This window comes from Atta colombica, unplaced genomic scaffold, assembly GCF_001594045.1.
Source record: "Atta colombica isolate Treedump-2 unplaced genomic scaffold, Acol1.0 scaffold83, whole genome shotgun sequence".
In the NCBI taxonomy this organism is placed as follows: Eukaryota; Metazoa; Arthropoda; class Insecta; order Hymenoptera; family Formicidae; genus Atta; species Atta colombica.
Window position 1 is genome coordinate 664,162 of NW_017259576.1, and position 10,946 is coordinate 675,107.

Sequence of the window (10,946 nt, forward strand, 5' to 3'; positions counted from 1 at the left end):
TATTTTATATAAAAAATTATTTTATCTTTCTACAATTTTTTCTCAGATTTGTACTCATGTGTGAATTTTGCTCTTATCCATATTTTATATATTAATATCAATAAATATTTTCTCTGTTCTGTCTTGGATGTTTAAATATTTTTTATTATGAAAATATTTGTGTATCTTATTCTCCTGTTACATTAATTATCTTTCTAATCTTTCATAAAGCTATACTCATCAAAACATTGCTTGTTTATACATACATCGATAATAAACACTTTGCTAGAATATACTGTTTTTGTTTACTAAATTTAATATAAGTATAAATACAATGAATCAAAAACAATTTTAATATTCTCTGCGATATTAAAAAAGATTTTTAAAAATATGCTATTTTATTTTTGAATATATTTTTTACAATGCTTAGTAATAATTCTCGAAGGAACTATATTACATCAAACATAGTTTCGCTTTCATTTCCTTCGTGAAACTTGTTCGAAATAAAAAAACGATTTGTCTTATTATATAAAATACCAATTTTGATGTTAAACATAATGAAAATAAAAAAATGTATTATATAACATAGTTATAACATAGTAATAACAGATAATAGATAAGGCAATATTGACGTAATAACACGACGATTACAGCACATCGTATTCTCGTTCATCTTCATTGTTCCATCTCATTTGATGCGTTCGAAACATTAGATTTCTAAATATCTCTATTCTAAATATTAAGTTGCAAAATGTCCATCGATACATACAACAAAGTCACGCATTGCATTTTCGATATGGATGGTTTGTTGCTCGGTAAGTATCGAGACAGATCAGATACACTTCTGACCATTCGATTCAAAATTAATTTGTATCACATTTTATTTTAGATACAGAACATCTGTACACCAAGGCCTTCAATCGTATCGCTAATCGTTATGGTAAAGAGTTCACGTGGGAGCACAAGGCGCAAACAATGGGTTTTAAGACCAAAGACATTGCTGACTATATAATTAAGACATTAGAATTACCGTTAACAAAGGATGAATTCAAGGAGGAGATTGTTGGACTCTATCAGGGATTGTTTCCTCATACCAATCCCATGCCAGGTAATCCCATACAGGTTCTGTACTAAGATATATCAGATGTATTCATAATTTAATTCTGATTGAATTATTAAACAATTTGTATAACAGGCGTCGTTAGGTTATTGAAGCACCTGAAAGAAAATAATATTCCGATTGCGCTAGCCACGAGCTCGGACCGAAAAAACTATGAATTGAAAACCAGTCGCTGGCACGATCTCTTCGAATTCTTTCATCACAAAGTACTCGGCGGTTCGGATCCTGAAGTCGTGCACGGAAAACCGGAACCTGACATATTTATCATAGCTGCCAAGCGTTTCCCTGACAATCCGAATCCTTTGAAGGTAACATAATAATTTGGATCGTTAAAAAGACAGTCATTTAATTGTCAATATATGTAAAATATTTTTTATTAGGCTTCATTTGAACTATATTTAAAGACCAAAAATAATTGAAATCTAAGAGTCAATTAATTATTTTACAGTGTTTAAGATTATAAATTTCTTTTTAGTGTTTGGTTTTCGAAGATGCGCCGAATGGCGTGAAAGCGGCACTTAAAGCCGGAATGCAGGTTGTTATGGTGCCTGACCCGATGCTTCCCAAACGTTATACGACCGAAGCGACTCTAGTCTTAGATAGTCTGGAGAAGTTTGAACCGGAAAAGTTTGGACTACCTCCATATAAAATATAATACAACTTTCTCTGAATTTCTCGCATATAAGATTCGTGAATAAGATGTACATGCACGGAATTATCTCGTAAAGGACAATTTAATTTGTAAGATTTTCTTAGATAGTAGTAGTAGTAGTAGTAATCTTTTTGATTTTTATCTTATTTCTTTGATTGATTTAATTGATTAATGTTTCTCCTTTAAACTTCTTTATCTGTGTCGTCGGATATATCCCCTAGTTCGTCAAAATCCTCCCACGTACCATGATTGACAAACATTTCCGAAGAATTAGCATTGGCACTGTTAAATATTCCTGTGATATTTACACATGAAAATTTATTTCGTTTCAATTGCCTGTCAATTGCTTCTTTTAGTGTGTTGTATGCAGCTATCATATCCCGTGAACATTGAGACAATAGATCTGTAAAAAAAATTAAAAAATTCAATTTTTACGTTTTTTTAGGTATTGTAACGTAAAATGCGATAAAAGATTTATTACGTTTGTAAGCTGGTTGAGTAATGTCGAACATTTTATGATAATAGTACAATTGATTGTACAGATCTGTTCCAGAATACTGAAAAAGAAACATACAAAAGTGTATATTAATATTGTACAGCCTCAAAGTATATAAGTATAAAAATATACGAAATTGATTTAGTAAACATACAATTGATTTAGTAAACTTACAACTCGATTCATAGAAACGTCCTTGCACATTGAACAATCTGGAAATTTCTTCGCGAAATCCAACGGTAGTCGTCTTGTTCTGTTGGAACAAAGTGGATTTTCGCATTCCAACCAACTATTGTAGTATTTGGTAATTGCTTTTCTCATGGCAAGTTGAACTACATTTTGTATCACATTTGCGTATTTCCAAGGTGGTAATTTACAATCTTGATTAGGGCACATGCTAAGTGATAACTGTCGACCAGAATGCTGCAGAAAATAATATACATAAATATGTAAAATATAATTCTCATAAAAAATATCAATTTAATTAAAAGATATATATATTATAGAAATCTTGAAATTATATAAAACACAAAGAATCAATGAAAAAAAACACACTTACAAATTCTGTAACAGTATCCTTAATAATTATTTCTGTATTACATCGTTCATTTTTGCATTTAAATGTCAAAGGAAGACAATTGTTGAACCTATCATCATTAATAGCTAGCGGTAAGTTTAGGGTTGCCTCGCAAGATATCATCTTAGGTTTATAAACAAATTGTAAACCTAATGAACAAATTGACATGTAAAATATAATGCATTATTTCATTTCTACTTACAAAAACTTTGAAATACCTAAATTGTTAGCTAAGAAAACATCGTCAATACCCTCGATTGGTTCACAAATTCGTAACACTACAGGAAATATTTGACTTAGTAGATAGTAATTGACATCCACCTTTAATTTCTCATTATTCTTTACTTCGTCAATGTGATATGCCCGTTCCGTCATACTTGCATTGGTTCCATCCTAATATTAAAATAATCTTTCTTCATGTTTATCTTTTTATCGATTTTCATTTCTATAATTCAGAAAATTTACTAATTAAAATTATGAAAATAAAAAGAAACCTCGCATATAACGTATGGCAGGGTGTCACCAGCTTTCCACATCCGACCACCCGCTTTGTTTAGTCTAAGTGCCACCATAACATGAGATAATTGTTTTTTATCTGGATATGCATCTGGATTTTTCGACAATTGTTTAGTGATAACAAATGACGACAGTGGCGTCGTTCCTTCCTTTACACTTTTCGCAACATTTTGTAAAATCTGCACGACTTGTTCCAAACGCGTTTCGCTTGACTGATCGCAGAGAAGTATATCCAAAATTTTTCTAAAAGAATAAATAATTTAAGTAAATTTAAATGAAATTAATCGCTGAAAATATCGAATGTATTTGCTAACTTTCCAGTGTCGCAAGCTAATGGACACCAATCTCTTCTGACGATATCCAAACCCTTGTGTTCCTGCGTCAATTGTATTTTACCATCTATTTTCGACATCATAACAGCGGCGTATTTCTTCTTTTGTAATAGCAATAGATATCGAAATACCCCGTCGATATCTAATTCGACTTTCTTATATCGGTTGTTGACTTCGCGCATAATCTAAAAAATATTTAATTCTATAATTGCTAATGATATCTCTGCATGATGTAAATACAAAATGTATTACGAATTATAATACAAATCAAATGATGGAATATTTCTCATTTTTCTCACTTTTTTACCGATCAAGAAAACGTCGTCGTATTCCAAAATATTGGTGTTTATCATTAAAGAATCGGTGTCGCCATAAATTACTTCGTATTGCAGTTTCTCAACTAAGTGCTTCGTATTTTCCAGAATCTCTCGACCCTTGGCTGAAGAATCATTAATATTTTACATTATCATGTATTTTAAATTTCTATTACATATTTTACCTGTTATCAGAGCAGCGAGACCTTTAGCATAAAATCGACAATGAGTCGCTCCTAAACATCCATACATAGAATTAGCCGTGAGCTTCAATGCCATTTGCCTGATATGATAATCCATTTTCTGTGCTGATGATAAATTCTTTTGCGTTTTCATAAGCTGTTTGATCTGCTGCCTACTTTTGACTAACTTATGAATCTCTGTCGGAACCACACCTGGCTCCAGATTTGACGCAGGAATAGTTAATTGCTGCATCGTGAAAATTTTAATATAATTAATTTAATTAAAAAAAAAAAGTCTTAATATATATATATAAATATTTGCTATTCAATGTTTGAATACCTCGACGTCAGTATATGCCGCACCGGGCACGGTGGTAAAACATAAATTGTATTCCTGTATAATACTCGGATATAGGGAATTGAAATCCATCAGAAGTACCAGTTTATCGTAAAAACCTTTCTTCGGATCAAGTACTAGACCTCCAGTGTACGCCGCAGCCTTCCTACGCGGACCATCTAGTAAATATCTGGTATTAGTATGCCAAGCATAAATATTATAATAATTTCGTAATAACAATGTAACAAACATATATAAAGATCTTACCATCCTTCTGCTTCTTTTCAATTTTTTTATCCGGCGTTATGTAATCTTTCAAATTAAAAGCATGCAGCAACAGATACTCATTCCTTTCCGCTCTTCCGCCTAATAGCGTCCTCGATAAAATATTGCCTATATTCATTCAATTATTAATAAAAAAACTAATTGTAATTAATATATTTTATTAAGAACAAAAAAATCTTATAATATACCTGCTAAACAAGTAATTTGAAGTGCGAGTGGTATAACGTTGAGATCCATCACTATAGTTATAATGTATCTTGCTTCTTTTAATGTTACATGCATTAAATTTAACACTTTATCCACTGTATTGAAAAATAATGGAGTTTCCGCTGGCGTAATCTCTTTATATTCATGTTCCTTCGTCTTCAATACCTAAATATTTGTCAAAATTGTTTGATCATATGAAACAATACAGTATCAATGTGTCGAATATGACTTACTGCGCTGCAAAGTGATTGCAAATCATAACTCCTGACTTTTAAGTTCAATTCTTTTGCCGAAACTTGTATATCACAAATTGGACGACCGACAAACGCTTGATTAAGGATTATTTTTCCCTGTATAAATATTACTCGTCATCTTGTGTTAGAAAAACTATCTTCATATATTCATATATACTCCAATTACATAAATATAGTTTTAGTATACTATGTAAACGTATTAATTGTACTATTTCAATTTTTATTTATTGAAAAGAGATAAGATATATTTTACCCTAAGTAAGGGAGGAGTCGATGATTTTAATCTTCCCATTCTGTTCCAATTAGACACTTTTGATGTAAACATTCTCTGCATTAAAACATCGAATTGAAATGCACAGTCGTAGCCTATTATTAAATCAGGATCCACTTTCTGCATTAAAGTTAACAACTCTTCGAGTAAATCACTTTCAGTTTCACATTTTATTACTTTGGTATTCGGAACTTTCAGGAAGGCATCATGAATTTGCCGTGGCCAGGGGATATCTCGTGGACGTGTGACAACTGTAAAAAGTTAATATTTAAAATTAATATTTAGTCTTCATTAATGTCTTAATAAAACGAATAAAGAAATATCTACGATTTAAAGATAAATAAATGTCTTACTTTCTGTCAAGAATAAAAATTTTTTTTTCTGTATTTAAATTATGAAACAATATTACATTCTAAAATATCAATTTAATTATTAAAAAAAATGAAGGAAATAATTAGTAAATAATGTAATGCAAAAATAAACTTACAACAAAATTGACGTTCATAAGGCGGTTTTGGTGGTTCCTTATCAACATTGTACTTATGATGAATTAATACAACAACCATCACTACTTCATTCTGCAATTTCGCGTTCAAAGACATCCTCACATTTATAGTCGCTATCACCATAGGGGGCTTAGCTTTCTCTTGGGAACACAGCGATATATTATCCATGTCTGAAGTAACAACCTGTTGCATTATAGTATAAATATATTGAATTTATTTTTTATTGTTGTAACATGATATATACATATATGTTTACATACAATCTGTGGGCACCAAGCAAATCGCCCTGCAGTGGGCGATATATTCTTAACGTCTAACCAGCAAGGTCCCTTAATTTTTCGTTCTATAAGCAATAGCTCTAATGCATTCACTGTTGTGCCAAAGACGTGTTCTATCGCTAGACCCGAGTAATTCGAATTGATTGCTGGATAGCGTGCAGCGTATCTGACTTCCAAGTAATCTGAAGTTTTCGGTGTACCCTCCTTTTCAAAGGAATAATGCTTCTTCACTTCTTTACAATTGAACTCCATTATACGCATTTTATTGGCGTACTCATCGAACTCTTTATATACATCTTCCATGGTAGTTAATTGTGATTCAGTGTTTTTTATCTACAATTCATAACCGTAAAAAAATATTCTTTAGTAATAATTTAATAATTACAAAATATATATATATCCAAATATTGAATAAGACTAGAAACAAAAATACAACAATGGAAAATATACATACATATTTTCTGGGCAAGAGATATATTCTCCTTGGTATACAATGCACCATAACACAACATGAACAATATGTATCATGACTAGATACATAAGTTTTGCCGAAGAGATACACAGTTCCAGGATTCTTGTAAGGATTTTCATATGCATCCAGATAGTAGAACCTAAATACTTCTTCCTCATCTTTTGTCTTGACTAGTTGTGGCGCTATTTCTGTTAAGTCAATGGCATTACCGATTTTTATACTTTTGACAGAAGTTTTATGAGCAGGAGTCTTTACACCTATTTCAGGAGTTTTTACATCTATTTTTTGAGATTTAACATTATTTATCGACGATGAAAAGTCAGTATCCATCATACTTCCATCATCAAAATCTATTGTGGATAGCTGTAATATATTTTATATGTAGTTTCACTTTAATATAAATAATAAAATAAGATAATAAAACAACTCACATCTCCAACACATTCATTAAGATCCACTATAGGGGTATTTTCTTCCTCAATAATCTGACTTGCACTTTGTTTATTAGATTCAATTAATTTTTTTGTGCTTTGATCTTCTGTCTTTGAATTTTCTTCAACTTTTGAATAATTATTTAATTCTACTGATTTACTTATGCTCTTCTTCTGTGGCGCATCAAATAATGCCATATCATCATCATCCTCAATTATCTGACTTTCACTTTGTGCAGTATTATTAAAATTTGATACAATTAACTCTGGTTTTTCAGGTATTATTTTATCAGCTTCTTTTTGGTTCATAGATAAGGTCTGATATGTATTTCTATAATAAATAACTATAATTAAGTTTTACAAAGTATAAAATAACATAGTATAAATAGAATTCATTAACTTACGTAATGTTAGAATGAACTGTATGACAAAATTTATTTCTATTGCTTCCTGGTTTAGGACTACTTGTAGTCTTTTTATTGGTAGAAATCTCACTGAGTAATTCTCCCAAAATATCATCATCTTTAATCTGAACTACATTAACATCTTTCTTAGAAGGCATATTCCTAATCATACTTTGAATATCTCCTTTCTTCTTGTTCTCTTCTTTCTTTCTTTTTCTAGGGCCAGCCATGCTATTCTTCTGTTTTCTCGCTTCCCGTATGCTTTCTTCATCCAGATCATCATCAAAAATTTCCCTTCCATCTTCGACATACCCACTTTCTCCTTCAATATTTTAATTCAAGTTTAATAAATATATTTTTTATATCTATATCTTTTTATATTTCTTTGATGTAGCAACTTAGATATATTTTATAAAATATTTTTCAAGCATGTCACTTTTTAAATATATTTAAATGATGTTTAAATGATAAAATATTTTTAAATAACAAATATATAGAAACTCTTTTACTTACCATCATCAATTATCCAATCATCTCGTTGACGTTTTAAAACAGTATTACTATATTCTTTCTCATCTACTTCATCATAAACATTTTCTAGCTCTTCAACTTCGTACTTGCGCTTGTTACCACTTCGAGCTTCCTTCAATCTTTCCAGAGCCGAGAGCCTGCCAGTCTTATCAATCTTCTGACGCCTGGATCTGCCAGACGTAGATGCTAAAACATTATTCAGTAAAGTAAAACTGCAGTAGTTATTTTAATTATATATGACACGAGTGTGAGATATAATACAATACATCCTACTGTACTATGTGATTATCCATAGAAAAATTATTCTTTCAACAATTATAAGAATACAATTACCATTTACTGAATTATCAAGAATATACATTATAAACACTTGAAGTCTATTTTCTATGAGCTGAAATAGTATATACTTTTAGAATTTAAAATAAAATAAATATGTTTCAGGCAAATAATATTTGGTGAAAGCGAAAAAGAGATTTGTAGTGCAATCTAGTACAGGAATAAAAACAGACCTATATATGTAAACAAAAGGTATGGCAGATTTGGATTGAAAATTTAGAGACATTCACGAGTACATGTAATAATACATGTAATAATAACACTTATCACGACGTGATGCTCAAAAATTGTACTCGGTGAGACTTACCCTGCGAATCGTCCATTATATTTTTTTCGTAAACACGAGCACTTCCGCGGCATTACACTTCATGATAGTTCCACAAGTTTTGGCGGGAAATAAATCTCCCAGCGAAAGAAATATCGCGATATCTCGGGATATTCGATTTAATTCGAGAAGAGTAGAATATTTATTTCATTGGTCAATTCCTAGTAAATTTGTTCACGTTGGTAATTTTTACCTCATTTACAAGATACAATCGATCTCCAGAATGATTTGAGAAATTTTAATAATTTTAATAAAGCACGTATTTCCTGAAAAAGCGGAAGATAGATATTATTATAGATAAATAATCAGAAATTGATCTTACAATTAGAATTAAGATAATTTTTAATATTCTATATAAAATGAATGAATGTCGCCCTACAGCATTATTTTTATATGTCTCGCTCTATTTAGGCTGCGTTCGCGTAATACTCGCAATGCTCATAAACATCGTTTTGTTCTTGTTTAATATTTGACAAACAACAAAGATAAAATGATTCCATGAGCGTTGCGTTAAATAGAACGCACCTTTATATTATTGTTTATGGTTTTTACATGATTCTTGAGATTCACATCGCGAAGTTAGGAATGTTGCAAGGTTGCAAGGTTGCACTACTGCATCGTACAGTTTGAAAATTCGCGCATTGCAACAATGGTTGTTCATTGGGATGTAAATGCCTTTGAGGAGGAGATATCGCACAACAATAAAAAACACGGAGAAAAATTCACAAGTAGCAAAATGGACAGCAGAATATTTTTCTCAAGGTATTATTGCTACATATATTATTGCTACAAATCTCCCGAAATTCATAACCTCGCTGGACGATAAACGGTTACAGGATATAAAAAAAAACTTCTAGAGCTTAGATTTTTGCATTAATGTCTATTTCTACTAATATAGTTTAATTTTAATCTTGATTCAATTAACTCTAAATCTCTAATTCTAAGAATTAGAAAATATGAAGAGCACACATTTAAACAAGATTAAAATTAATTTATTGGTAGAAACGGTTAGGCTTAAATAGATTACTTCTGCATAATTGTACGATTGGTTTCCTTTCCATCTCTTTTGTGTTTGCACTGCTTTACATTGTGATAATCACTTTAATGTAATTACAGACATTCTATCAGTTTTCTATGTAAACCAAGACCCCGTAGACCATTAGAAGGATATGTGCGTCGTTCGAGTTCTGTACAATATGAACCATGGAAAATGCAAAATTTTCATAAGGTGACAATTGATAATATTTTGTAGAATTAGATCCATTCGATTGCGAAATACTATTAGGATAATATGATGTAAAATAATTGTTTTAATTTATCGATTGAAAATGCGTTATACACAAGTGCACAGATTTAAAACGATTTTACAGAGCAAAGTTGGCATATAATATATGACTGGTTTTTAATCAATGAATTAAAAAATTTGTGTATTATCTCTAGCTTATCTCTTAAACAGATATCATTTTTAGATTTTTTATCTATTACAGATGTACATGCAACCTGTATCACAAACTAAATGTGAGAAATCTTCTAAAAATAAAGAATCATCAACGGAAAACTCTTTGGTAAAATCTAGAAAGAATTGTTTGTTATCTCAAATTTACCAAGCTAGAAAAAGATTTTCTAATTTATTACCGATAACTTCTCTGCCTAGAATAATAGTAAGTGTTATCATTGGTATAATTCTAGGACTAATTTTTTTGTATATAACAAAAAAAAGTACAAATGGAAAAAAAACATAATTTAAGTCGATTGTTTGCACAAGTCAAAAATTATGAAGCAGAATATTATAGTCAAAGTTTAATCGACAAATTTATTGCACATTTATAGCAATTTTTTTTTGTATCATATTTTGTCTAATTTATGTCAGCCATAGTTATTATTTTTTTACTAATAATTATAATTGCTTGATATTCTTTTTCTTAAAATGAAAACTAATTACAAAATAATTACAAAATGATGAAAATGTCAAATTAGAAATTTAAATTTTTTTTCATCTATATCAATTATATTTATATGATTATGTAAATAATTATTATAAGTGCAAGAGAAAGTTATCAAATTTCTCAATTTAAGAGAATATAAAATCTAGTAATAATAATAATAAACTCTGTTAATATTTGTTATTATTTATTGTTGAT

General features: G+C 30.1%; 3 protein-coding genes across 5 annotated transcripts in view; 2 read left to right on the top strand and 1 right to left on the bottom strand.

The window, feature by feature from the left end:
* Nucleotides 1-1,771, top strand: part of LOC108693020 (pseudouridine-5'-phosphatase-like) — a 2,296-nt gene extending 525 nt beyond the window's left edge. For 2 of the 3 annotated variants that reach the window (XM_018201661.1, XM_018201659.1), the window contains exons 2-5: nucleotides 724-794; nucleotides 869-1,087; nucleotides 1,175-1,407; nucleotides 1,575-1,771. In XM_018201661.1, coding sequence (XP_018057150.1) covers nucleotides 731-794; nucleotides 869-1,087; nucleotides 1,175-1,407; nucleotides 1,575-1,754 — 696 coding nt within the window. In that variant the 5' untranslated portion in view covers nucleotides 724-730 and the 3' untranslated portion in view covers nucleotides 1,755-1,771. Of the gene's footprint in view, nucleotides 1-632; nucleotides 795-868; nucleotides 1,088-1,174; nucleotides 1,408-1,574 lie in introns of all 3 variants that reach the window. The other variant, XM_018201660.1, reaches the window with a different exon arrangement.
* LOC108693019 (DNA polymerase alpha catalytic subunit) lies at nucleotides 1,747-8,832 on the bottom strand. Its single transcript, XM_018201658.1, has 21 exons — nucleotides 8,788-8,832; nucleotides 8,127-8,330; nucleotides 7,614-7,935; nucleotides 7,210-7,540; nucleotides 6,761-7,141; nucleotides 6,289-6,639; nucleotides 6,010-6,211; nucleotides 5,505-5,773; nucleotides 5,231-5,347; nucleotides 4,979-5,162; nucleotides 4,773-4,898; nucleotides 4,509-4,684; nucleotides 4,172-4,415; nucleotides 3,972-4,111; nucleotides 3,655-3,857; nucleotides 3,319-3,583; nucleotides 3,043-3,217; nucleotides 2,807-2,973; nucleotides 2,422-2,670; nucleotides 2,233-2,308; nucleotides 1,747-2,154 (listed from the first exon to the last, which is right to left on the bottom strand). Exons 1-21 carry the CDS (start codon nucleotides 8,801-8,803, stop codon nucleotides 1,934-1,936), a joined length of 4,419 nt encoding a protein of 1,472 aa, XP_018057147.1. The 5' UTR covers nucleotides 8,804-8,832; the 3' UTR covers nucleotides 1,747-1,933.
* Nucleotides 8,833-9,439: 607 nt separating this feature from the next.
* Nucleotides 9,440-10,500, top strand: LOC108692831. The gene is made up of 4 exons (XM_018201334.1): nucleotides 9,440-9,567; nucleotides 9,922-10,033; nucleotides 10,293-10,370; nucleotides 10,495-10,500. The coding sequence occupies exons 1-4, from the start codon at nucleotides 9,455-9,457 to the stop codon at nucleotides 10,498-10,500; spliced, it is 309 nt and encodes a 102-aa protein (XP_018056823.1). The 5' UTR covers nucleotides 9,440-9,454.
* The last annotated feature ends 446 nt before the right edge of the window (nucleotides 10,501-10,946 follow it).

Bases quoted from the DNA above. Each gene is read 5' to 3' on its own strand.
- LOC108692831 (XM_018201334.1), top strand. From the start codon at position 9,455: ATGGTTGTTCATTGGGATGTAAATGCCTTTGAGGAGGAGATATCGCAC. The intron at 9,568-9,921 runs GTATTATTGCTA...ATGTAATTACAG, and splicing joins AGCAGAATATTTTTCTCAAG to ACATTCTATCAGTTTTCTAT. The intron at 10,034-10,292 runs GTGACAATTGAT...TATCTATTACAG, and splicing joins AAATGCAAAATTTTCATAAG to ATGTACATGCAACCTGTATC.
- LOC108693019 (XM_018201658.1), bottom strand. The intron at 5,348-5,504 runs GTAAAATATATC...ATATTTATACAG, and splicing joins CGACTCCTCCCTTACTTAGG to GGAAAAATAATCCTTAATCA. The intron at 4,899-4,978 runs GTATATTATAAG...GAATGAATATAG, and splicing joins TCAAATTACTTGTTTAGCAG to GCAATATTTTATCGAGGACG.